The sequence below is a fragment of the Eptesicus fuscus genome, chromosome 9 (assembly GCF_027574615.1).
Source record: "Eptesicus fuscus isolate TK198812 chromosome 9, DD_ASM_mEF_20220401, whole genome shotgun sequence".
Lineage (NCBI taxonomy): Eukaryota > Metazoa > Chordata > Mammalia > Chiroptera > Vespertilionidae > Eptesicus > Eptesicus fuscus.
The window spans coordinates 100,876,971-100,904,530 of NC_072481.1; the positions used below are offsets into that span (position 1 = coordinate 100,876,971).

The following is a 27,560-nucleotide window of genomic DNA, read 5'->3' on the forward strand; positions in this document are numbered from 1 at the left end:
GACCCTGAATAGCTGCAGCAATCTAGAGGAATAAAAACAAAATTGGAGGAATCACAATACCAGATTTCAAGTTATACTACAAACCCATCATAATCAAAACAGCCTGATACTGGCACAAGTACAGGCATATAGATCGATGGAACAGAACAGAGAACCCAGAAATTGACCCAAGCCATTATGCTCAATTAATATTTGACAAAGGAGTGTTCATTTCAGCAGCACATATACTAAAATTGGAACGATACAGAGATTAGCATGGCCCCTGTGCAAGGACGACACGCAAATTCATGAAGCATTCCATATTAAAATACTAGTATATATATTTGACAAAGGAAGCAAGAACATACTATCGAGTCAAGACAGTCACTTCAATAAGTGATGTTGGAAAAATGGACAGATACATTTTAAAAAATGAAACTAGACCACCAACTTACACCATATACAAGAATAAACTCAAAATGGATAAAAACTTAAATGTAATTCGAGAAAACATAAAAATTCTAGAAGAAATCATAGGCAGCAAAATCTCAGACATCTCTAGTAGGAATATTCTCCAAAGGCAAAAGAAACTAAGGAAAAAATAAACAAATGAGACTACATCAAAATAAAATGCTTCTGCACAGCAAAAGAAACCATGGACAAAATGAAAAGGGAGTCCACTGCATGGGAGAACGTATTTGGCAATGATACATCTGATAAAGGGTTAATATCCAAAATATATAAGGAACTCAGACAAATTAACAAAAGGAAGATAAACAATCCAATTAAAAGATGGGCAAAGGACCTAAATAGACACTTCTCCAAAGAGGACATACAGATGGCCAAGAGACATATGAAAAAGTGCTGATCATCAGAGACATGCAAATTAAAATGACAATGAGGTATCACCTCACACCTGTCAGAATGGCTACCATCAACAAATCAACAAATGACAAGTGCTGGTGAGGATGTGAAGAAAAAGGAACCTTTGTACACTGCTGGTGGGAATGCAGACTGGTGCAACCATTATGGAAAACACTATGGAGTTTCCTCAAAAAATTAAATATGGAACTGCCATTTGACACAGTGATCCCACTTCTAGGAATATATCCTAAGAAACCGGAAGCACCAATCAGAAAGAATGTATGCACCCCTGTGCTCACAGCAGCACAATTTACCATAGCTAAGATCTGGAAACAGTCCAAGTGCCCATCAGCAGATGAGGGGATAAAAAAGCTGTGGTACATTTATACCATGGGATACTATACAGCATTAAACAGAAGAATCTCTTACCTTCTGGGACAGTATGGAGGGACATGGAGAATACCATGCTAAGTGAAATAACTCAGAGAAAGGTAAGTATCATGTGGAATCTACGTTACAAAATAAACTGATGAACCGAGTGGATCCAGAGACATGGAAGAGAGTGCGGAATCTCAGAGGAAAGGCAGGGGAGGGAATCAACCCAACACCTTGTATGCATAAGCCATGGACACAGACAACAGAGTGCTGAAGGCCTGGGGTAGGCGGGTGGGGGTGGGCTGGAGAGGTTCAATGGGCGAAAAAAGTGGACATATGTAATACCTTTGACAATAAAGAACTATTAAAAAAATTTTGGCAGCAGCATAGCATGTCTTAGCCCCTTCTTCTGAAATTTGTCCATGTAAGAAATATTCAAACCTGTAGAGAATTTTTTAGTTTTCATAGAAATCTTTTATTGTACTTAAGTTCTTTTCTCTATCTTATTTTATTTTTTCCAGGTGAAAGAGGGGATAAATGCTGAAAGAAACCTTTTTTTTGGTTCCCATTATTCAGGTGTGACCTGGGCTAGTCCCTTCTCATCTCCGGACCTCAGTTTTCCTATCTATACAATGAGGGAGTTGATCTAAATAAATGGGTTTCAAATTTTATTTTGGAAGTGAGACAGGCTAGTAAGCCAGGACAAGTGGAATAGGGAGACTGAGACAGATAGTTAAACAAGCAGTTTGCAGCCACCTAGTAAATCCTATCTTCCCTAAACCAAGGATGCTTCAAAGTAAAAGGTTTATACTTCTCCCCAACCAGAGGGTAAGTAGCTTAAATCACCCTACTCAGGGAGACAGATAGCATAAATCCAATTAGTGCCATTTGCCTACCACACCCAAGGACAGATGATATTAAGGAAATAAATCTCATTTTGGTATATCAGCATAAACCTGATGAATATTCTATTGAGATCCTTCTCTAAGACCTCCCCTAGACTCCCAGCCTTTAAAACCCTCCAAGTAAAGGTCCCAGCATGAGCTCTCCTTCTGGGGGCACACCTGTGCCTTTCTCTTCCCTCTCTTCTTCCCACACAGTGTGCATCTCCTAAACTCCAAGGGACCCCATAAGCCTTGCAACCAGGGAGCCATGGACAGTGGCAGCTCGTCTCGGGCTAACACCTGACTCTGTCCCCAAGGCCCCTTTTCTCTGACTTCTTGGTGAGCCAAGTAGCCCAGCCTGGACTCATTCCCCACCCGCTTCCTCTCCTGTTCCTCTATCCTAGACCCTTCCTTGTTTCGCCATCCCCAGCTTTAATAACGGTCCTCTAACAATCACCTGGACAGGTATTGTAAAACCTTTTCTGCACCAAGTCAAGAACCTATGCACTACCAGCCAGCCCTAGGCAGACCTGCTCAGGGCCAGGTCCCCTTTTCAGTAACATGTTTTTTCTTCCCAGTAACATTTTTTGGGGACCCAGATGGGACCTCCAGATGGTGACCCTGGAGCAAGTCTGTATGCCCACCCTGCCTTTCTCTCTCCTAAGCCCAAGGGCCCTTCTTATGAGACTGTAATTTTCAGCTTTGCCAGTAACAACTCATGCCTGTTTTAGTTGCCGCAGACATTAGGGTGCCATGACTCAGATCTTGTTTCGCTACGGGGAAGCTGGTCATCCTTAGCTGCCTTGGCTTGAAGGACCTGACTGACTGTGTTTTCTTCCTCCTTGCACCCCCAGATCCTTGCTTCTCTCCACCTCCGGGGGAAGCGCAGGCACGGCCACCCCACCAGCTGAAGCTGACAGGGCATAGAGATCTGTTTCCCGCCCCCTGGAAGTCCCCCAAGCACTCCTGGACCTCCTAGCTGTGTGCTGGGGAGGGGGGTGGTTGCGATCAGGTGCATCCTCTGAGGAGAATTCCCCTGGCAAGCAGAGAAAGGCAGCTGCAGGGGCGCCGCCCAGTAGGCCCACACTGCTGGCTGCCATGCCCTGCCCTCTGCTCGTGGCTAAGGGCCGGGAACCACAAAGCTGCTCTGCCAGAGTCCACCTTGGCTGGGCAGCCCTACTGTTTAGGGCTGAAGCCCAGCCCCAGACAGTCATATTTCCTGAAGGCAAATGATGTAACCAGGCAACGGGCTGAACTGTACTGATGCTGTTTCTATTACAAACACTACCGCTGTGTTTTGGCTCACCCAAATATTACTGCTTATCACTAATCATTCTTCCACAGGTATAGCTAATAGAAAAAGCCTACAATATTCAGGTGCTCAAAGAAATGAGAGGTTTTTGTTACCTAATCTTTTTTTTTTAAATATATTTTTTATTGATTTTTTACAGAGAGGGATAGAGAGTTAGAAACATCGGTCAGCTGCCTCTTGCACACCCCCTACTGGGGATGTGCCCGCAACCAAGGTACATGCCCTTGACCGGAATCGAACCTGGGACCCTTGAGTCCGCAGGCCGACGCTCTATCCACTGAGCCAAACTGGTTTCGGCCTTGTTACCTCATCTTAAACACTGGCTGCAAACACAATTTGAACCCAAGTCCGGAGTATTAAATCTCTGTCCAGCCAGATTCAATGTTCCCCTGCTAAGGGAAGCTGCCAAGCCTCTTAAGGGCCCCCAGCTGTTAGAAATATGAGAGACAGCAGCAGCTTGCTAGCCCAACTATTAGAGGCAAGTTAAAAAGGTCAGACTTCTCTACCCACGATAGTAAAGGGTAAAAGTCCCCAGTAAGGTTAGAGGCCTTCAGAATCGACTGTGTGGAGTTAAATAAATCCAACTGAAAGGTGCCTGATCAACACTGATTGTGGGTAAAACTCCACACCTGGGCAAAATTGTATTACTGTTTCGGGAAGAGTATCTCCAGTGTGGGAAGGGAATCCGGGCTGTGGATGAATGCCAATTCCCCAGTTGGCTTAGGTAGATGGAGCATGGCATCCCATGGCTGGCAAGACAGGAAGCTAGGGAGCATAGAAGATATTCCTGCCTCCATCAGCTGTTGAATCTTCTCAAGAGAATGAAAGGTTGTTTATTTTAGGTTTTTCTCCCCCAAATCAATAGTAATACAGTCTCCATTCCTCAACAGTAAATACTCTGGCAAGGAATTTTATTCTGAGTTTGTCAAAGAAAGGACTGTGCTTTTGAAGCACTAATACCTGGTCTCCAGAATGCTCATCTAAGCCCTGTTGGAATGCAGATTCTGAGAAATAGACCTTATCTGAGCCTAAGATCCCTGAGCCAATCAATTTAATACAGTTCACCTGTGGTTTGCTAAATCAGCAAATTTTACTGTACACCTGTCTCCATGGAAATATGTCCCTTAACGTGTCAGGGTGCTTGCCAGTGAAGAAGCCTCTGTTTCTAAAATTAAGGAATGTGTTTGCCAGTCTAGGGAGTGCTAATTGCTCACTTTTACCTTTTTCTCCCTGCCTCATCTCTGGCTGGTCTACTAGTATAAGACATTCTGAGCTAGGGATAAGGCAATGCATCTTGGGGCTTCAAAGGGTTATTGCAGGATGATAAGAACAGATAGTTAGTAAATAAAAGTTTGCCCTACCATATAGGTGGGTCTAAAAGGTTTTTGCTGGTAATCTCTTACTATGGGCCAGGACCCTAATTCAAGTTCCTTCAGGTAATTAAGGAAGGGACAGAGATTTCTCTTGAGCCTGAAGCTACTAGTAAAATTGCCTTTAGTTCAAAGTAATCACATACCATTGAGGCACATCTTGGGGTGACTTGTTCTGAACTCCCACAAAAGCAAGATGTCGAATGTGACTACAGTTATGTAAAAGCATAAGAGGACACACAAAAAAGTATTATTTATTGGGTGCTTATTACTAACAACAAAAGTAGCTTTGAAAGGATATGCTGCAAATTAAAAGTAGTTGACTCTTAAGAATGGAGGGGAAGGGATGGAAGGCAGAGGTGAGATGAAACTTAAGTCATATTTTTGTGTATCTGTTTTTGTTTTGCTGTTGTTATATCTGTTTTTTTAAACAACACCACCACCATAGCCTGGAAGTCTGAAAGACCATGCTAACAGGTGCCTACACTGAGTGGAAGGCATGGGAAGGGTTGTTAAATCATCCTTTATACTCTTACTAGAGGCCTGGTGCACGAAATTCGTGCATGGGGGTCCCTCAGCCCAACCTGCACCCTCTACAATCCAGGAGCTCTCAGGGGATGTCCTACTGATGGTTTAGGCCCGCTCCCTGTGGTTCTATGCTCTCTGCGGGCCTGGAGGTTTTGCTGCAGCCATGGAGATGAAGCCCCCATGCCCTGCTCTCCGCTTTCTGCCGGCCTCCCCATGCGCCACGCGAAAGAAGCCCCAATGCCCTGCAGTGTGCTCTGTCTGCCAGGCCTGGGGGCTTTGAGGACACCGACACACTAAGGAAGCCCCCATGCCCTGCTGTCCAGGCTCTGTTTGCAGGGGCTGGGGCTTCCCCGCTGCCAGGGAAGCCTCCAGGCCCTGCTGTCCTGGCCGGCTCTGTTTGCAGGGCCTGGGGCTTTCCCGCTGCCAGGGAAGCCTCCAGGCCCTGCTGTCCAGGCTCTGTTTGCAGGGCCTGGGGATTCCCCACTGCCAGGGAAGCCTCCATGCCCTGCTGTCCAGGCTCTGTTTGCAGGGCCTGGGGCTTCCCCGCTGCTGCCAAAGCCTCCATGCCCTGCTGTCCAGGCTCTGACTGCCGTGTCTGGGGGCGGATCAAAAACCCCTCTGGAGACGGATCCAGCTTCGCTGCTCCTGCCGACAGGCTGGACACTCCAGCAGCAGAGCTGAGTGGACTGGGCACTGCCATCTTGTGGCTATGGGGGCCATCATTTTGTCACGGAGTGATGGTTAATTTGCATATTACTCTATTATTAGATAGGATATATTAAATTTTTTTCCTGTGAAAAAATGATCCATAAGACAATCTAAAGGTGAGCTGTTCTGAGGAGAGTGTGTGCAGACCCTGCTCTCTGCCCAGTCTTCCTCTCCAGGGTGTGCCCCTCACCACCCATTCCAGGTGGGCAGAGGCAAGAGTGGTGTGGACAGCAAACCCTGTCGCCCGTCTGCATGCATTCTAATCCTGGTCCTGCCACGTGCCGGCTGTGTAATGCCTGAAGGCTGGCTTGTCCCTGTGTGCCTCAGTTGCCCTATCTGTAAAGAGTTGTACCAGTTGTAGGGCTGAGTTATAGACGAAGCAAACCAGAGCCTGGGAAGGGCTCAGTACATGCCTACTAGAGGAGTGCAGTAAAGGTCAGCTGCCTCGATGGCCCCTGCTGCTCCCAGTCTTCTGGCCATCCACATGGCCTCAGGGAACCATGGCTGGCTGCAGGAGGAGGCAGCTGCTCTCTGAGCTGCCCTTGCTTGGCCCTAATCTAGGTAGCTTCAGAGCCTCCAGGTTTGGGGAGGGCTGAGTCAGCCTTCTCTACCCCAGGGGCATTTGGGATGAAATGAACTTGAGAGTTTCAGCTGCACCTGTCTCCCTAGTCCCTGCTCTTCTCCTCACTGGCCCAAGGCTCAGGCTGTTCCAGAAAACTAGAGCCCCATGGTGGAGGAAAATCTACTCTCATTTGTTCCTTCACGGGAACCTATTCTGGTACTCATTCAACAAACATCCTTCTTTGTGTGGTCCCCACTGTGAGAGATGCAATGGAGGGTGAGGCTGGTAGGGGATGGTTTCAGTTTGGGTACAGGATCTACTAGTCATTCGATGGAGCAAGGAGTCTTTCAGAACCACATTTCCATCAACCCTCACAGCAGCCTCCAGTGTGCAGCTGACTGCCCCTTCCCAAGAAAAAGGAAGTTGGCGCTCAGGGAGGGGAAGGCCCTGCATCAGACAGCACTCCTGTGCCCTTCGTTCTCCTCAGAGGCTCCTGCCCTTCCGGCCTCTGCTAGGGCCACCCGGGAACCCCCGTCCCTGCAGATGGACTGAGGGAGCAGGTGTGGCAGGACCCAGGAGAGAGCAGGCTGAAGGGCTCAACTATGCCAGTCAGACTCTGTGACAAGTGATGGAAAACATGCCTTCAACGGGTTCAGACAGAAAGAAATCCATACAACACTTTGTCACCTACTAAAATAATAACACTGCCAAACCAACCATCTCCAAAGTCAGTGTTTTTTCACACCCATCATTTATTCTCACGGTCATGGTTCTGTAGGTTGGTTGATGTGGGATGGGCAGGGATTGTTTCAGGTCCTTTTAGGTGTCTTTCCTCCTCCTTGGGCCAACAGACACATGGGATTTTTTTTATTTATTGTCAATGGCAGAAGCACAAGAAGGGGAGTAGGAACTTGCGAGGCCTCTTTAAGCACAGCCTCTGAACGGACACAATGTGACTTCCATCCACATGCTATTGGCCAAAGCAAGTGACATGACCACAGACAAATTCCATGGTGGGCGAGGAGGGGATATGCTCTGCCTCTAGAGGCAGGCACTGAAGAGTCACATGGAAGAGGATGTGCATGCATGGAGGTGAGGACTGGGGAGGTAACGGACCTGCTTGCTCTGGGAACCAGTCTGGGTGGGAGAGCCGGACAGATGTTATGAGGGAACTACTGTGGCCCAGAGCGGTAAAATTATTTGCATTTCCCATCAGACTAGACCCTCGCCACCCATCTGGGATGCCCCAGGCTCTGGGCTCTCTTCTAGCTGATATATCAGACTTTGAGATATAACATTTCCAGAATCACACACACACACACACACACACACACACACACACACACGAGAGAGAGACACAAAGAGTTAGTTTTTGGCCGAACTTGGGAATTCTGGAGGAAAAAATCCATATGCAATACTGTATTTTTAGCACTAAATTGTGCCCAAAGCACTTTTTGGCACTCTAGAGGGTGCACGTTGCTTAGCTAGTTTGGGAACAAAAAGCAGAACCATACTGTGTGTCACCTGGCTCTGTAGATGCACTTCTTGGGAGGTCTGACTACTTCTGGCTGCAGGTGCACCTGCCATCCCCAAATGTGCTTTAAAATGATGGTCACTTCTGGGGAGAAGACAGCCCAGACCTCTCACCTATGCATCTGGTCCTCCAGCTCTGTCAGGCTCGCAGCATTCAAGGTAGGTGAAGGAAGACATATCATCATCAGAGAGAAACCAACTGGGCAAATGCTAAGACTGAAGCAGGATGCTAAGAAGCTAGGAAAATTCTTTGGCAAGCAGAATGGGGAAACTGAGACAGTTTGCTGAACAAACTGGCCCAGCAATTTATAGCAGATACAGGTCACCTCTCTAGGGATAACATTTAGGCCTCAGTTGTATTTCCGCTCCAGGTCCAGAAAAGCAGCAAAACCAGGAAGGCGATGCCAGGACCAGCTGCAGTGACTAACGACACCTGCAGTGGTGATGGCCAATCAGTAGAGACCATGGCCCTGAAAGGGCACACCTGGAAAGCTGATTATTATTTTATTGAAATTCTCCACTAAGTTCCGAACCTTTAAAACCCTCAAAACAAAGGACCCAGCGAGCGCTCTCTCTCCTGGGTCCTTCGTTTTCTTCTTTCCCTCCCCATTCTCATCCCCCCACAGGCATGCACCTCCTAAATTCTAAGGGACCCCAAAGCTTGCAACCAGGGCAGCAACGGTGAGTGGCAGCTCCTCCCGGGCTAACCCTCTGAACCTGTCTTTGACTTTCTCGTGAGCTCTGGAAGCCTCGCCTCAGCTCATTTTCACTATGATTTCTATTCCTCAGTGAGCCACAGCAGCCCAGCCCAGGCCCTCACCTGCTGCCTCTTCTACCCTAAGCCCTTTCTTGTTTCACTGTCCCAGCTTTAATAAACATACCCGCATAGTCACCTGGACGAGTCTTGTGAAATCTTTCCTGCACGAAGTCAAGAAACCACACACTACCTACCCGCTGACCCTAGGAACACCTTTAGATTTTTGCTGAAAGAGGTTGAAGGAGTCAATATCTTGACATACACTCAACCCTGAAGGATTACCACACATGGACATAATCATCCCATTGCCTGCACCAGCCACGAGATAGAAGTGGCCAGGAGAGCCAACCTCAACTATGATATGATGGGAGCTGTCTGCTAAGGAGCCTTCCAGCAAAGAAGCTTTAGTCGTTGGGTGGGGACAGGGAGAGCTTGACTTTCTGCTCTTCTTATGAATGCTGCCATGTCTAGGTGTGATGTGATTCCTGGCTCCTGGCAGCCCAGTTGTGCCACCGAGGAGGCCCGTCTGAGGGCATTGCTGACGATTATTGAGTGTTGTGGGTTCAGTATGAAATATTTAAAGATTTTGCTTACCTTAGTTCAGTCATCAATTCAAATGGAGACTGAAGCCAAGAAATAAACAGAAGGCTGAGGCTCAGAAGGGCAACAATGGAAAAATTAGAAAAGATCACCAAAAGCAAAGATGTATCATTAGAGACCAAGGCTTAAATCACCTACACCCTCATATTTTCAATTACTATATACAGATGTGAAAATTGGATAGTGAAGAAGGCTGATGGGAAAACATGGGTTCATTTGAAATATGGTGTTGGAGAGGGCTCTATGGGATACCCTGAGCCACCAGAAAGATGAACAAGTGAACCTACAGCAAATTAAAGCTGAAGCATTGCTGGAAGTAAAAATGACAAAACTGAAGCTACCTCGGGCACACTATGAGAAGGCAGGGTTCTTTGGAGAAGACAAAAATGCTGGGAAAAACAGAAGGCAGCAGGAAAAGAGGAATCCCAAACATGAGATGGTTGGATTCCATGAAAGAAGCCCGAGGTGCGAGTCTGCAGGAGCTGAGTAGGGGCTGCTGAGGACAGGACACTGTGGACATCACTCATTCATAGGGTCACCAGGAGGCAAAACTGACTCAAGGGCACATAACTGTGCACCAGGCAGACTCTGTGCTGAATATATGACATCAGTTGAATGCTTTCTAGATCTTTCTGTGCCCCAGGTCCTGGAAACATAATAGAATCAGGCTTGTTTCCACCCTCAAGGAGACCCCAGCTGGGGAGGGCAGTGGGGTCAGATGATTGGCAACACAGCATGGGGAGTAACAGCAGAGGTCCAGGGGGCTGAGGAGCGCCCTCCTGCCCTGCTCACCGGTCTCTTCATCCCACCATTATATGAACATTTCTCCTCACGGCCTGTGCCAGCTTTCCCCAACAGTGACAGCAGCACACGTGGACGCAGCACCTCCCATCTGTTAGTTCATTGTGTCCTCACAGAATCCTCGTGAAAAAAGTTCTCCTGCTTCCAGTCAGGGAAACCAGGACCGGGGCAATGGCAGCGCCTACAGGGGCTTTTATTTTTTTAAATATGTTTTATTGATTTTTAGAGAGGAAGGGAGAGGGATAGAAAGATATATCGATGAGAGAGAGGAACATCATTGATTGGCTGCCTCCTGCACACCCCCTACTGGGGATCGGGCCCACAATCCAGGCATGTGCCATGACCAGGAATCGAACCAGCAACCTCTTGGTTCTTGGGCTGACACTCAACCACTGAACCACACCAGCCAGGCTTTTTAGATTTCGCATTTAGCTTGTCAGCATGAGCAGGCCATAACTTGTTTTAAAGTTATCACTTGTTACCCAGTTGTTACAGAGGATAGATGAAATCTTATGCTAATCAACAAAATACTATTGTTGAATAAATAACATATAATTAACAATGTTTCTCTCCAAATCAGGGAACCGGCGGCATGTCTTCAAACAAAGGCCCAGTTGGTTGCGCCTGCCGTAAATGGCTAACAGCCTTTTGGGCATATTACAGGGACTAGCTTTGGAGGAGGAGGCAGATTCTGCAACCGGACATTCTGGCTCTGGGAGACCTGCTGTTCTCAACCATGAAAACTGGACCTCCACTTGATCTATTGCAAGATCATCATCAGAATGGACTCTGCTAACTTACTCCTCCCCTGATTTCTTTTTTCTGCTTTTCCTCTCCTTCCTGATAAGAACCCTTGCCTGCACTGAGATGTGAAGATGGGCTTTGGGACGAGAGTCCCGCTCCTTCTCAGGTGCTCGACATTTTAATAAACCACTGTTTTTTCTCAAGAGCACGTCTCATGAGTTTGGCTTTCATTGTGGCAGGCAGCCAAACCTTGTTCAGTTACACAATCTTTTATGCACCCAGTCATCTCCCTTTCCCCAGGGCTCTCAAGTGCAGGAGCTGGCCTCCGCCCTGCTCCTTGTTGGAGAGTGGGAATGTTTGAGCATGCTTCCAGAGAGGCCGTGGACTGTGCCCCAGATAGAGTTATCAGTGCTGACACCAGGCCAGGCCTTGAGATATGGTCTCATGGCCCCTTCCCAGGACGTAGCCTTCTTTCACAGAACACTGTCAGCTTTCTGGAGAACAGGATGACCCTGTGAATAACATGGTCGTCATTGGCATGATCCTGACGTTGCTTGGGAAAAACTGTTTTGTCTTGGGTTACTTGTTCTGCAAAAACCGGATGTGGTTAATGTGCTTAAAAGCGGTCCTACACAAAGAGTCGCTGCTGCTCTCTGGTCTCCCTGTGTGGAGAATGGCAGGGCAGTCGCCGGGTCGTCCGGCCACCCGGCTAATAAAGGCTCCCTACATTTTAATTTGGTCTGGGCTCCAGTGGTCTTTCCTCGCCTTCGCTCCACAACACACAGAGCCTTCCATATGGTGCTGAGGCCTATTCCTCACGGTCTCCCTCTCCTGCCTTCCCCTCTGAGAGTCAGATCAGCCACTTCCTCACCCACCCACTGCCCAAATGAAAGGCCTCACACATGGTTCCTTGTTGATTTTTACAATAACTTTGTAGGCACTGCTGCACCCATTTCACAGAGGAGAAAAACAAATCCCAGTGTGGGTAAGAGACCAGAACAGGACTGCACAGGAGGGAAAGGGTGCATCCAAGAACTGACCCCAGCTCTGTCTGATCTTAGAGCCAGCTGAGTGAGAGGTGGGGAGGATGGATTGGGCCAGGAGGGCAGTTTCCAGCTGAGCACAAAGAGCAGAGGTGAGGACAGCAGAGCCTGTTTGGGAAATGGTACAAAGAAGCTGGGACAGTTAGGCCGGAAGGGACCACACCCAGGAAGGGCTGTGGTGGAGTTTAAGGGAGGTGCAACAATCAGATCTGCCAGCAGCAAGGCAGGGGGTATGGGGGTGGTTGAGATGAGGAGAGGCTGGGGCAGGGAGGCCAGTGGGGAGGCCATGACCTCATCCTACAGGGAGTGTCCCTGGACTGAGAAAAGAGCCATGGGAAGCCAAAAAGATGAGGAGACAAGGAGAAGACGGGTTCATGGGAACTTGGGAGACGGGCTGGATGCAGCGAGTGGGTCCAGGAGGACCTGAGGAGGGGACCTCAGTGGTGCAGGAGCAAGTGCGCGCATGGTGGGGAAAGGAGCGCAGTGTCAGGAGGTGACTGGATATGTGGGTGTGGCCTACAGGAGGCCCCCCCCCCCCCCCCTCCCCCCCCCCCCCCCCCGAGCAGAGGGCTGGGACATCGGGGCTTGCATTAGGTTTGGCTGTGAATGAAGGCCCACTTGATCATGAAGCCAGTGAGTGACAAGGGAGGCAGTCCTGGGCTGGGATGCAGGCTTCATGGTTACGATGGCCCAGTGACTCTACTGTCCTTGCTACATGGAAACCCCACAGGTCTGCTCAGCCAGGGGAAGGGATGCTGAGACGAGGAGCGTTCCGCCTTCCTTTGGGAGACCATTTTGTGAGCTGCATGGGACACTGCTGCTCAGTCTGTTCCCAAAACATAAAGGCATGGTGGCTTCTGTGCATGCTGGCGGCTCTGTCCTGCTTAGTCAGAGGTTTGGATCCTAAGGAAGAAGAGGAAGTGATGTTGGGGACACCCGGTCTCCACCAGAGGAACCTTGGGGTAGCTTGTGATCTTGGGCAGCTATCTCATTTCTCTCAGGATCTGTTCCCATGCCTGTGACCTGCCCCACAGGGCTCTCGGACATCTGTGTGAGTGCTCTGTGAAGGCAGACGGGGGCTCTGGGGCCTGAGTTGGGGTGGAGAAGGGCTGGCAGAGGACTAGCCCTGAGGGGCAAGAGCAATCCAACAGGCAGAGGGTAAGGGTATGGGGAGGCAAAGTGGGGCAGCAGATGAGGAGTTGCCCACAAGGCAGGGAGTTAACAGGGAAGTGTCCACACTATAGAGGTCAGTGAGAGGACTGGCTGAGCAGAGGTGCTGGTGACCCGGGGAAGGTTAGCCTTATAGGAGAGTGAGGTGGAAGCCAGAGTGGCAGGGAGAAAGGAAGAGCTGGCAGAGGGAAAGGTGCTGAGGAGAGAAGGCTGAGCTGGCACCCGGTAACATGCAGATGTGTGGGCAGGGCTGCCATGTGCTCCTACAAGGAAGGCACCTATGGGGCCCTGGGCTGGCAGTTGTGGGAAGACACCATGGCCGCGTGCCCTGGCCACCGGCTGGTCCCTCGGAGGCGGAAGGCAGGCTTTGGTGGCCAGCCAGAGAAGGAAGATGTGGCACAGAAGGCTCAAGGGCAGCAAAACAGAGCTTCTTCCCAAACCCATGTAACCAGAAGCAGTCACCAGGGCCTGGGCCACTTCCAGGCAGGACTCATGTAATCCCGGCAATGATCACACACTCTTAAGAAATTATAGTGAGCTTTATTAAATAAACCAAATAGAAATATACCTGTTTACATCCAAGTTGTCAGTTTGAGCTCAAGTAATATGCAAGGCACAATTCTTCCTGTCTCCAGCTTTACAAAAATAAATCCCAGACCAACCCCAGGGACTGAAGTGGATTCACACTGCATCTCAGAGTCAAACCAGACCCCGCACACAGCGCCTATGTGAGACTAGCCCTGGGGTGTGCCTCTAGGTCTACCTGGTGCAGGGCAGAGGGCTGCATGGCGGAGGGAGTGAGGAGCTGGGAAGGAGAAAGAACGTTCCCCACTTGTCTTCTCCCAGCCCCTCACTGGTCCGGCTGGGTGCACCTGCTGGAGAGCTGCCTGGAGAACCGCTGGGAGGACAGAGGCTCAGATCTGCTGAGGTGTGACTGTCATACAAAAGGAGGGACAAATAACACTAGGTCTTTGTGCTTGGGAATACGAAGGCTTCTCCAAAAGAACACAAAGATTCCTGACTCCAAGGACATTTCCTAACGATGATTCCAAGGTTCCTGTGCTGACAGAGAACTGGGACATCCCAGGGGGCGAGGCTGCATCCAGATGTTTCCACAGGTTAGGAAACAAAGAAGCACAAAGGCCCGCAGTCTATTCACAGTGGCCCAAAGAGGGGCCCAAAGCATCCTGGCTGGTACTCCCTGCTGTGTCTCAGCATTTCAGTGAGGCCGAGTGGGCGCAGGGTCCCACTCGCTGCGGTCCTGAGGCTTCTTGTGCAGTAAACGGGCAGGCATGGGCATCTGTCATTCACTTCCCCCATTTCCTAGCAGGAGCCGGAACAGGGGAAAAGCAATGTCCACAGGGCGGGGGGAAAGCCCCCAGAATAAAAAGGTAATTAAAAAGACCTTTCCCTGAGACCACTGCAGTAGCATCATCTACGGACAACGTCTAAACAGAGTCTGGCTGCTCCAAGTCTGAGAAGGGAGTGATTGTAGACTAGGAAAATGAAACCCTAGACAACCAGGCATAAAGGGACAAATCAGAAGACTGAAGTAAAACAAACTCCGACACATCAGCAGCAGCCGATAAGCACAGTCTAAACTAAAGATTAGAACACACACGAGCAGTGGGACTGGGCCGGGCTGGGCAACCATCAGGGGCTTGTTCCAGGCTGGCGCTGCAGGACTGCCCCGGCCCAATGACTAGTGGGAGGTGTAGGCAGGGCTCCACAGCCCTGAGGGAGGGCTAGCTCGGCGACCAGGAGGCAGTGCAAGAGAAGGCATCGGAGATGAGGCAGCAAAATCTGGGTGAAGAGAGAGACATGTGAGCAAGAGCACAGAGAAAGGGAAGCTCCTGAGATTTCTCTGAACTAAGGTCCCCAGGAACCTCCTAAATGTGCCCCCGGCACCTCCTAAATGTGCCCCCAGGCACCTCCTAAATGTGCCCCCGGCACCTCCTAAATGTGCCCCCGGCACCTCCTAAATGTGCCCCCGGCACCTCCTAAATGTGCCCCCGGCACCTCCTAAATGTGCCCCCGGCACCTCCTAAATGTGCCCCCGGCACCTCCTAAATGTGCCCCCGGCACCTCCTAAATGTGCCCCCGGCACCTCCTAAATGTGCCCCCGGCACCTCCTAAATGTGCCCCCCGCACCTCCTAAATGTGCCCCCGGCACCTCCTAAATGTGCCCCCCGCACCTCCTAAATGTGCCCCCGGCACTTCTGGGCCGAAGACTGAATCCACTGGGGGCTCACTGAGCTGGCCCTAGGAGGGAAAGAGAGCAGCTGGATATGCAGAGAGGCCTAGAGTGTGACTCCTGACCTCCCGGACCTCCAGCAGAGTCTCAGGATGGCAGAGAAGCATCTGGCCCATGGTACATGCAGGAAGGGGCTGTCCAACTGTTGTAGGAACAGCCCCTGGCAGGGAAAGGTACATGAACAGACTCCAAGGTGAGCAGAAGGTCGGGGTGTCGGGGAGACAATGCAAAGGCCCAGGGGTGGCTCCAGCACCCGCAGAGAGTGAGTGGGGAGGTGTGGTTAGAAAGGGCACCTGGGGTGGGAGGGGAGGTAGTGGGGAGGTGTGGTTAGAAAGGGTGAGCGCCTCTGGTTAGCCTACCCGAGCTACAAAGCTAGTGAGCTGTTGACCAGCCTATGCCTTTCACAGGCATTAGTTCGCAGACCTAGGGGGAGCCTGCTTGGAGACTGTGACTCTGGAGTCCAGCATGCATGTGGGAACTGGCTATCCTGGAAATGCATCTATATACAAAACTGTGTCCTCTGTCAAAAACTTCACGGAGCCCTTGAACCTAGACATAGTCGGCAGACACAGGTCAGGATTTCCTGTGTGGGGGAGAGAACCCTTGAATGGAAATCAGGAGACAAGGGCTGCCGTGCACAGCTGTGCAGAGTGGGTACTGCACAGTTTCAGGGACACCACTTACAGAGAGAGGTGCTCCCTGGAATTGTGCAGAGTCGCCAGGGCCTCAGTGCCACCAGAGACAGTGGGATTGTTAAGGGGAATGGGCTTGGCATTGTTGCCCACCTGGGACATCCCTCATCAGGACTACCCAGAATCCTTGTCTCTGAGTCTGTCAGCCCAGCCCCAGCTTAAAGTTCACTGCGGTGCCCCAGCAGATGGGAGCCAGGCCTAGTGTGCATACCTGCCGAGACAGCACTCCCTGCCACGGCCCCTCCCCCTGCCCAGCTCTGGCTGCGAAAGCTCTCCTGGCCCAGGACCCGGACCAGTGTTGGAGCCCACGGTTCTCTCCCATGAGCTCCCAGCTCTGCCTTCCTCTGTGCCCAGCACCACGCTTGCTGAGACACTAGGTCTAGGGCCTCAACCGCCACTTCTCCCCAGGACTCCTCTTCGGCCCAGTTCTGACTGCCTGGGCTTTCAGGGGGCTACTCACAGTGGGAGCTGTGCTGAGGGCGGGCTCGGTGGGACAGGGCTGGCGGGGTGGCGAGCTCCCGGGGAGCATAGACCGTGTGGTAAGCTGCAAGACCGAATACGTGGCTGGTTAGGGCAGGATGGGCACGGGGGTGCAATCCAAGGACACAACGTGGCCTGCCTCACCTATGATCATGACCGCGGTCCCAGCCAGCAGGGCAAAGAGTGTGAAGAGCATGACTTGGTAGGAATCCAGGAAGTGCTGGAAGAGGCCGGCTCCATCTGTGGGCAGTGGAGAGACCAGCTTAGCACACTGCCCTGGAACCCCTGAGGGTCCGTGTGCATGGCCCGAGGGTAAGGGCCTGCTCGAGGCCAGGAGCAGGGTCTGGTCCGTGGGGCTGTCTCCCCTGCTCTGTCCCCTTCCACTTGGGCTGCCTGACCCGCCCCGTTCCTCCAGGCCCAGGCGGTCTGCTTCCTCCTCATGGAAAGGCCCCCCACTGCTCAGTAGGAAAGCTGAGGGAGTCAGGGGGCATGGGCTGCCCAGGATCAGCCATGCCGCCCAAAAAGCAGAGCAGTGCTGAAAACGCCAAGCAGTGAGTTAGCACCACAGCAGCAGAGGGAGGTCAGGGGCAAAGGCCCTTTACAGGGACGCCACTGCTCTCAGAGCTGAGGCTTCGGCCCCAAAGCCTGCACATGGCCCCGGGGTCTCTGACTACATCATCCGCCCCGGCCACTCATCCTTCCAGACGTGGCTGAAGCAGCCCTTTGACCTGCAGCTCCTCCCAGCAGCGGGGAAACTGCCCGCGTGTGCTGCCCCATCTGCAGCCACATCTCTAGAACCATTCCCTTCCTTCTGTAGTTGGGATCCATGCCTCTCTACTGGGGTTGGTAGCAGGAGGGGCGGGGGGAGCGCTTTTCAGGCATCTGCCAGCATGGGCTCTGGAACACAACAGGTGCAGAATTAACAACTTTGTTCGCTAATAGCACCCTAACTGTATGGAGGGGCCTGTTCTAAGTGCTGTCCTCACATACTTAACTTCCCGTGGGGAGACGGGCAACAATCACTACTCAATGGCACCAGCTACTGCGGGCTGGCAGCTGGCAGCCGTGCTGAGGAAGCATGCAGGTAAGGGTTTGGAGTGAGGGGTGATGTTCAGATTCTAGAAGAAGGTGCCGCTGGAGAAAAGCTGTAAAGGAGGTGGGGTTTGGGCCAAGGGGAAAACAGCATCCAAGGGTGAAGGAACAGCTGCACATGTTCCAAAAAACAGGAAGGAGGCCAGTCTGGCTGGAGCAGGGCACACAAAGGGGAAATGAGTCATAAATGGGTCAAGAGGGCAGGCCATGTGAGGGTTAGGGGACCTTGGAGGGACTTGGGCTTCATCTCCCGAGGAGATGGGAGTCCTGGCAGAAGGCTGAGCATAGGAGGGGTGCAATCCAATCACATTTTAACAGGCTCCCTCTGGCTGCCGTGCGGAGAATGGACTGTGGGAAGCACAGCGTGCATGACCGCCCGAAGGGACGACTTGCACTTTGTGGGACATTCTGCATTTCTACTCCTCCAGTTCCTACTCTTTCAGGTTTCCACGAACACCCAGGGTGACTCCAGTCCACCTCTCCACACCCAGGTCCGACCAGCTTTTGTCCCCTGACTCACAGGGACCAGGCCCTCGGCGATCCGTCACAAAGGTCACGGTCACGGGGACGGTGACCGCTTGGCTCGTCACAGGACTGGAGAAGGTCAGGGTGGTAGACAGCGGCCCCGGGCTGCCGGCCGCAGGGTCGGCGATGCCAACTGTGTACGTAACAGAGCTGGGCAGCCCCACCGACTTCTCCTTCTCAAAGACCAGCACTGCGGGGGATTCCGATTTCACCTGGGAGACACGTCAGGGTGGGAGGGGAGCACCTCGCTGGCTGCTCCCGTAAAGCTGGAGGTGGGGACCCGCCCGGCTCCCGTGGACTGGGCTCTCCTGAGAGCACACCCCCTGCCAAGCCCGGGAGGAGCACACTGGAGACACTCGAGTAAGGACAGGACATTGAATTCTAGTCACGTGCTCTTTTAAACACGCTAAACTGACACGGACACCCACCAAACACAAACTTGCAAGGGAAGTAGTCTGGAGCTCAAACAATGGCGGATTCCCAGGAGCCCAATCCCAGGGCCCAGCAGACCCACCATGAACAACGCATACTTAACTCATCCCTGTCTCTCTAGACTCAGCCACGTTGGCTGCCCTGAGATGAGAAGACCAGCAGGCATCATAATAATCAATACAATTATAGAGGCTAACACAGACCAACAGTGCTATGGGGAAAAAGGGTAAGAGTATTAAACATTTTCTTATTTTTAATTTTAAAAAGAGGTGATGTAGGATTTCCATGTGCCACCTAGCCCTCGCTGCCTCCGGGTCCTTCCTCATGCCCTAGGCTGGTGTGTGGATGCCACTTACCTCCAGGTTCTCCAGAATCTCCATGGTACCAAAGACCTTGACCTCAGAGCTGGTGTAATGGTTGCTCAAAAGGATTTCAGCCTGGTCAGTGTACAGTCCTGGGCTGAAGGGCACCTCAACCCCAACCTGCTCTCCGGAGCAGTGGCTGCCCTGGAGGGAGGCCGTGACCAGCAGTGCTGTCTTCCTCCTGCTCAGGTGCTTCAGCTGCTTGTCTGTCAGTCTGTGCATCATGACCGAGCACAGGTACCGACCTGTGGAGACAAGGGTGTTTCACTTTGTCCCTTTTCCCACCATGCTCTAATGCTATTCCTTTTCCCTGCTTTTTTAACTGGAGAATCCCTACTCATCCTTCAGAGCCCAGGTGAGGTGTCACCTCCTCCAAGGGCCTCCTGGGAAGTCCTTCATCAGTGTCTTCAGCCCATTAAACATCCTTTTCATGCCCACCACTCTCCCTCACTGTTTCAGAATCCTCTACGCCCCAGGTCCCCATGGGATTGATGCTCTCTGGGCAGGAACACCAGGTCCAGCTCTGCAGCTGGGCCCAGCCAGCCTGGCTCAGAACAAGGGTGACAGACAGAATGGTGAACAGCAGACTGCATCACCCAACGCTGGGCTGCAGGTCAACCTGACTGAGGGTGCAGCTTAGGGCCCCAGGTGCAGTAAGAAGTTCTGTAAAGGCATTAGTTAGGATTATTTGGTATCACCTGTCCTCCATGCCTGACCCAGATAGATAATGAGCTGAACAGACACTGTTGAGCGATGCCTTGGAAAGCATCCTGAACCTCAAACCTGAACCTGGGTTAGGGTCCCTTCAATGTTCATGCCAGCCAAGTGCCCCTAGAGGAGTCCTCCCATGCCTATGCCAGCTAAGCACCCTTAGACGAGTCAGTTTTGGTGGTGGCCCTGCTTCTCCTGGTCAAGTGGCAATAACATCACTCTCCTTGGGGCTGTGTCTTTGAGTAGCCAGGGCCTGGGACTGCTGGGTGTCTACTCTGTGGAAGGCCCTGAGCTTAGCACATGCGTGTGCTCTCATGATGTATGTCCTGTTCTCAGACAGTGGCCTGGGTGCAGAAGGTGCTGTGGTGTTGAGACCAGAGGGATAGAGCCGCAGAGTGAGCGCAAGAAGAGGACCCCCTACCCTAGGCCACCGGGAGCTGCAAACTGAGCTCACGGCCTGCTAACTTCTCCTGGGTAAGACTGGGCTGCATGTTCTCTGAAAGAACTGAAAAATGCTCACTGATCATCATCAGTCATCATCATAACACTGGCAGCTACCACAGAGGACTCAGGATATGTGTGGCATGTAGCAGGAATTATCCCTTGAACTGCACCCTAGGAGGGTACCCCTTTCCTGAGACCTAGGAGGTGATGCTCAACATGATTTGGCCAGCACACCTAGGGCAGGCAGCCACTCCTGCCTATGATGCCGGTCTTCAGTTCCTTAGCTCCAGTTACTGACACACTGCATGGCCCTTGACTATTCAATAAGGACGTCCCATCTCTCTCTGGTTTGCTCCTCTCAGAGCCTTGACCTTGACCTCGAGCTCAGGGTTTCCAACTTTGAACCATGTCCTGTCTGCTGGGGTAGGTGGTTGCTGAAAATAGCCATGACCCATCACAGGAACACCATGAACCACAGAGCCAGAGTGACAGCATCAATCCTTAGCTGGGCTCCTCTGGACAGACAGCCATAGTGAGTCAAATGCACTGAAGGCAAACCCTCTGTGCAAGTTAATTTCCACTTTCAACCCCTGGAGACTTACCTAGGGCAGCATCGAATGCTGGCTCTGCAGTGAACACGTCATAGGCCGGTACATTGAGGACGTCTTGCTTGAACTGGACCTGGCAGCTGATGAGGGATTCCGGACGCAGCTTCTTGATGGCCTCCACCTGGGCCACAGAACACTCACCTAGAGATGGGGAGAGGTTAAGAAGGGCTGGGCCAGGCCTGCTGATCACCACTCCTGGCCCATCAAGGCCTCTACACCTGCCTGAAGAGCCCCAAGATGAGGGAGCAGGGACAGACAGGCACATGGAGGCGGGCCGGGCCACAAATGGCACCTGCACCCCAAATGCCTTCTAAGAGGAGCCCCTAGGGTTCTCAAAAGATGACAGATCAAGGGTGACAGAATGGTGAACAGCAGACTGCCTCACCCAATGCTGGGCTGCAGGTCAAGCTGACTCAGGGCGCAGCTTAGGGCCCCAGGTGCAGTAAAGGCATTAGTTAGGATTATTTAGGATTATTAGGTGTCATGGTTTATAAAAGCTAAGGACAAGTTTTACAGAGGATGGGGATCATTCTGAATCTCAGGCAATTTCAGAACAGAATTTCAGCATTTGTTCTAGAGCTTGGGTATAGGGGCATGGGATGTGGATCTGTCAGGCCCGCTAACATGTGTCTGTTCCTGTCAGTGGGGAAAATGGGCAATTGATATCTGGACATCAGGAGGGCCACAGTTCCCCTTCTCTCACTGGCACTGAGGTAGGAAGAGAGGACTGTGACGCAATAAAGATGCCTCATTAATCAGAACAAGAACAGTTCTCATTAATTCCACCAGTGAGGTGGTTTTCTACAAAAGCCTTAATTGATGTCTTTATTTCTGGAAGCTGCTGTCCAGAGCTTTCATGGGCAGGGGATGGGATGGGACGTTCTGTGTATGACTTGGGACAGGTAATCACAGAACGCCACGTCTGCGATGAGGCCTGCTAAGCCATTCCTTTCTGGGATTAGTGGTGGTCAGTGTGGCTTTCTGTTATCTGCTGCCCTAGGGCTGAAGTCACATTCCAGCTAAGAAACACAGGCTCTTTTAGGAAGATTATTTTCACGACTTCTGCTTGTGGATCACTCAGATTTCTAAAACGCTGAAAGGAGCAGGCCATCTGGGGTTAAATGTTCTCTCTGGAGCTGGTAAGCATTTGAGTAGGAAGAGCACACGAAACCCCAAGAGAGGGGCATAAGAAGCCCCCTCCCCACTCCTGGAGTCTTGCAAGGCCCTACCCAGACCACCCGAGTCCCGCTCACTCCCTACCTCTCAGGTTAGAGCTTCTGTCTCCCACGGTGACCATCACTTTGAAGGTTGTGGCCTCCTGGAAGCTGTGCTGGACAGGGTGGATGTGATGGGCTTGAATCCTCTGAGGGACACCAATCACTAGCTAGAAGGAAGCCAAGGGAACTTCACTGAGGGCTGCGCTTTTGTCTCAACCTGTGGCCTGGGATGCAGGGACTGCCCATTTCACAGGTGATAAAACCGAGGCTCAAAGCTTAAATGATGTGCTGGAACAGGTCAGACTCCACAGCCCAGTGCTCTCCCATTGAACAGGGGCAGGGTGCTGAAGAGCAGGCCTGAACTGGTCATCGGTCTGGTATGGGCTGTGGATTTTGGCTCCTGTGATAGGTATCATCACTTCTCTGTTCATAAATTTGGTTAATTAATCTTTCAGCATTTTGGAGATAGGGCCAGGGCCTCGACCCCATTCCCCTGTTGCTCTGGTGTGCCCTGCCTGTTCCCACCCACATCCAAGTCTTCAAGAACCATCTCTGTGCTATAAACCCCATCCCCATTTCCAGCTTTTTGCCCTGGAGCTCCAGACACACCCACCCAGCTGCATCCCCGCCAGCCCCACCTGGAGGAGCTCAAACTCATCATGCCCCGAAGTCACTCATCATCTTCCCCCAACTGTCCTCCCCTTCTATGCTCCCCGCTCACAGGAAAGGACCATCTACCTCATCGCCCAAGCCAGACCCTGGGGAGTCATCCCCAAGGCCTCCTTCTCCCTCATCCCCTACTTCTAAATAGTCACCACACTTTGGTGACCCCACCTCCTGAATCTCTTCAAAGTCGTCTCAGTTTCTGCCCACCCAATGGTGCCAGCTGGGGCCCCTCTTCGGTCTCCTGGCTGCTTACTTTGCAGCTACTCCTCCTCTCTTGGGCTCTTACACTCTGTTGGGCACCAGGTGATTGTTCCAACACTTACCATTGATCCATGTCACTCTTTGATTAAAAAATCCCTGATGAACCCCTACTGCATCTAGTATAAGCTTCAATCTCTTTACCCTGGAATAGTGACAGTGCAACTAATGCCTACTGAGCATTTGTTACATGCTGAGTACCATTCTAAGTGCTTCCCACATACTGCATCCCCATTTTACAAATAAGAAAACTGAGGCATGGGGAGATTAAATAACTTCTCCAAAGGTCACACCGCCTCTCAGCGGGTGGTCCAGCTGGGATTTAAACTCAGGCAGCCTGGCCCCAGAGCCTACATACTTAACCACTCCGTGGAACTAACTACTGGAAATTAATGCAGTTCATGATCTAATCCCAATGCAAGCCTCCATTCCCCCACATCCTATCTTCCAGCCACCAGGACTGGGCTCTTGAACCCCGCACACCTGTGTCCATGCCATGTTCCCTCTGTCAGCATTCCTTCCCCAGGTCCCCGCCCTTGACCGCTCTAAGTAGCTCATTCCAGGAGAGCACGGCTTTATTCGTCCCCAGGTGCTTCTCCCCGCACCCGCTGGCCCCAACTGCCGCGCTGCAGCACTAACGTGCAGACTCCTGGGTGATGCTGCTGGAGTGCATACAGGCAGACTGGCTCTGGGGATACACTGGGGTGCAGCCAGGCGTGCTCACTGATTCATTCTCAACTGGAGATAAACAGGAGAGAGAGCAGTTTTGTTCGCCTCCAGAAACACTCAAAAGGTCACTTGCTGGAGGAAGTTTAACTTTGTCAGTGATGCCAACTCGCCAGGCTGGCCTGCCCACAGCCACAATGCCCAAGAAACGCCCAAAAGGGCATTCCTGCTCTTCCAGGCACAGCGCGAATCAAGTGGGAGAAGGCACAACCCCAGGAGATCGCCTCTCATCATCACACCATTTTAACATGGGGAGACAGAGGCCGGAAATGAAAAGACAGTTGTCCCAATCCCAGAAGGAAGTGGGTGGCAGACCCCAGACTTATCACTCCCAGAGCTTGACTGCCTCCCAAGGCACTGACAGTTATTTCTTAGAGAAAAGGGAATCACTCTGTACCAAAAACTGAAAGTTTCACCCCAAGAAGTTCAGCTATGCCTCTCGGGCCACTGAGCCATGTGTGTCCTGAAACCCACCTCCTTGTAGGTTCTCAGGTGCCCAGCAACATCATAGTAAACCGTCACGGATCCTGCATCCTGGGCAACGGCCACTCCCGTCTTGGGGTCTATGTGGAGGATGCTGTTGTCTGAGGAGCTCCAGGTTCCAGAGAGACCTAGGGAGGAAAGGCCAGATGTCACCTACCTTTCCCACATCTGGCACACCTGCCACCCCCACCTCACCTGGTGACTGTGCCAGTCTGCACGCTGCCCCGACCCCCACTCCACATCGCATCTCCCTCAGGACAGAAACTGCTCTGCCTGCCTCTGCTGCCTGGCTCACCCACTCCCCTCTTGCTCCTGGCTGCAGCCACCTGGAACCAGCAAGTTCTACCATACCTGCATACTGCACAACTGTAGCCCTGCCAAGAAGGCTCCCCCGGCCCCTCCCATCCCCATCCCTCCCTGCTTGTTTCTCAGTCACTCCCCTGTCTGAGATGCCCTGGGTGCTGGCCCTCCAGGCCCCACCCTCTACAGGCTCTTCCCCACAGCACTGTCCCTGCCCCCATTACTTATCAGTCCCTTTTGACCAAACAAAGCAGGTGTCAGGCTCAGAACTATCACTAGACAGTATTTCTTAATTAAAAGTTAATCACATCCTATATAATAAAAGTCTAATATCCTAAGTGTTGGGTCGTTCATTCAACCAATCAAAGCGTGATATGCTAATGATATGCTAAGGCCACTCAACCGCTCCTATGATGTGCACTGACCACAAGGGGGCAGACAGTCGACTGGTCAACCAGTCACTATGATGTGCACTGACCACCAGGGGGCAGATGCTCCAACAGGTAGGTTAGCTTGCTGCTGGGGTCTGGCTGATGGGGACTGAGCAAGATGGGCCGGACACACCCTGGAGCCCTCCCATGGTCCCTCCCTGACTGGCCAATCCCCCATATCCCTCCCTGGCCCCGATTGTGCACCGATGGGGTCCCCGGCCTGGCCAGTGCCCTCTTGCAATCCAGACCCCTTGGGGGATGTCAGAGAGCCGGTTTCAGCCTGGTCCCACAGGCCAGGCCGAGGGACCCCACTGGTGCACGAATTTGTGCACTGGCCACTAGTTATATAATAAACTAGAGAGACCTAGGGAGGAAAGCCCCAGATGTCACCTATCTTTCCCACATCTGGCACACCTGCCAAACCCCACCTCACCTATTTATATAATAAACTAGAGGCCCGTGCATGAAATTCATGTACGGGTAGGGTCCCCAGGCCTGGCCAATGATCAGGGCTGATCTGTGGGGCGACCGGTGGGGCGATCGACAGGTGCCCACTGGCATCCACGTTGGCCGGCCTGGTGCTGCCTGCTCACCAGCCCCGTCCCCCGCCGCTGGTTGTCTCCCTCTTTGGGGCAACTGGTGGGGCGTCGGGGGCCCCCGTTGGCACCCACCTTGGTTGGCCTGGGGCCTGCGGGCTAGGGGCAGCTCCTGTGTTGAGTGTCTGCCCCCTGGTGATCAATGCATGTCATAGCGACCTGTCATTCTGGTGGTCGATCTGCCGTTTGGTCAATTTGCGTATTAGGCTTTTATTATATAGGATAAAATTAAAAACTGAACAACCACAGCCTATTTATGGCAACTTATATTTGCTTTTCTTTAAAGGCAGTGTTTACCTTCCTTTTAAAAGGAATTTAATAAGGTAAAAAAAATAGCCAATTTGAAAAAAATCCAATCGATAATTGTATATGTAGGTCATAGATGTACAGATGGCAAGGGAAGGGCTGAAATTTGGAAGTCACTAAACTGGCCCAATAGCTATTCTTTGCTTAGGTTTCCTTCTAGAGGCATGCTGGCCACACGATAGCTGCCAGCACAAAACTAACCAAACTAAACATTCAGTTCCTCAGCTGCATTAGCTGCATTTCAAGTGTTTACCTGCTAGTGGCTACTGAGTCAGTGTAGACATAGGGCGCTTGCGCGCTGCAGAATACTCCTGGACAGAGCTGCTTCAGGGCAGGGGTGGCAAAGGGCCATATATTTGGGCTGTGTGTGCCCAAAGGTCTCCGATGCCACCATCCAAACTGAAAGTTGGGTGAAAATGGCTACTGACAACAAGTAAATGAATGGGTGTTGCTGAGTTCCAGTAAGATTTTATTTGCAAAAGACGGGCAGCAGGCTGGCTGTGGCCACGGTGGCAGTCTTCTGACTCCTGTTCTATTTGTAGTCTCCCACAGCAGGAAGCTGAGCGCCTCCCAGGGGACCACTCCCATCTTTTTGAGGGCCCGTGTCTCACCAGGGAGGGTGCCTTTAGCCAGTGTCTCTCTCACCTTCTAGGCTGACCAGAACAGTGGCCAGACAGAGGATGTCCCCCACCACCACCGCTCCAGACAGCTCCGGGGAGATGGCATGTAGGACGGGCAACGGGACAAAGTCGAAGAGGCCTGCATGCTCCGTGTCCCACACACTGAGCAGCGTCAGGCCCACGCTGATGGTGCGGAGGACGCAGGTGTTGTTGGTTGTGCCCTTCCCGATTTGCACAAACTCGTCTCTAGGCACAGAAGGGATATGAGGGCTCTCAGTATCAGGAAAGAGCCCTGACTCGAGGGAGACATGCAGCATCAAGTCCTCTGCTGGGCAATGCTTTTTGCTGAGCAACAGCCCCAGATGTCACTCTGAGGCACGGCCACCTAGCAGGTGCTCCAGGTAAGAAAGCACCACAGGCCCAACAAGCCTGCCCTCACCTCATCTTCTGGAGGAACCTGCAGCCTCAGCCAGGAGCAGCTGCATCGCCACCCACACTATGGAAGGAGAAGGAGAGGCCCAGAGAGAAAAGTGGCCTGCAGAGTGCTTTCAACAGGAAGTGGGCATGTCCTGGGGAGGCACAGACTGCCCTTTGTGATGTGGCCTGAACAAGTAAAGTGGCCTCTGCACTCTCATCTGCAAGATGAGTACAAGAATGAACGCTTGTCACAGGCTTGGTGTGAGCACCAAACCAGATGAGCAGCTAGAAGTGCTTAGGCTAGTGCCTGGCAACAGTTCAATCCACACCGGCCAGTGTTGTCCAGTGCGAAGGCTTGGACTGGGAGGCTGTGGGTTAGGGTCCCTGGCCTCATCACTTCCTTCCACCATACCTTCTGGCTCCTGAGCCTGACTGCTCTCTTAGAGAGAGGGTCCTACTACCAAAGGGACAGTGTGGCTTCTGCATTGTAGCTAGGGACTGCCACACCCGGCTCCAGCTCCTATAGGGCAGCCTGCACCCCAGACTAACAGATGTCCATACTGTGTGTGAAACTCCACAGCTGGCAGAGGCCTTACACCCGCAGCCTCAGTTGCCACATTCCCCTCTTGACAGGTGTGCAAACAGAGGTCTGGAGAGATGACCTGCCTTGCCCAAGCTCACAGGCCCCATAAAGAGCATAACTGGGCTAA

The 27,560-nt window shown here is 51.9% G+C and overlaps 1 protein-coding gene and 1 non-coding gene across 2 annotated transcripts in view; one reads left to right on the forward strand and one right to left on the reverse strand.

Annotated features, from left to right (window-relative positions):
• The first annotated feature begins 203 nt into the window (after positions 1-203).
• Positions 204-307, forward strand: LOC114228690 (U6 spliceosomal RNA). Its single transcript, XR_008557150.1, has one exon. It is a non-coding gene; the product is annotated as a U6 spliceosomal RNA (small nuclear RNA).
• Positions 308-13,756: 13,449 nt separating this feature from the next.
• NUP210 (nucleoporin 210) overlaps positions 13,757-27,560 on the reverse strand; it is a 129,039-nt gene continuing 115,235 nt past the window's right edge. The window contains exons 32-40 of the mRNA XM_054721607.1: positions 26,459-26,679; positions 24,172-24,308; positions 22,091-22,214; positions 20,825-20,971; positions 19,062-19,312; positions 18,269-18,485; positions 16,801-16,896; positions 16,637-16,720; positions 13,757-15,033 (exon numbers count right to left, since the gene is read on the reverse strand). Of these exons, the coding sequence (XP_054577582.1) occupies positions 14,933-15,033; positions 16,637-16,720; positions 16,801-16,896; positions 18,269-18,485; positions 19,062-19,312; positions 20,825-20,971; positions 22,091-22,214; positions 24,172-24,308; positions 26,459-26,679 (1,378 nt within the window). The 3' untranslated portion in view covers positions 13,757-14,932. The remainder of the gene's footprint in view (positions 15,034-16,636; positions 16,721-16,800; positions 16,897-18,268; positions 18,486-19,061; positions 19,313-20,824; positions 20,972-22,090; positions 22,215-24,171; positions 24,309-26,458; positions 26,680-27,560) is intronic.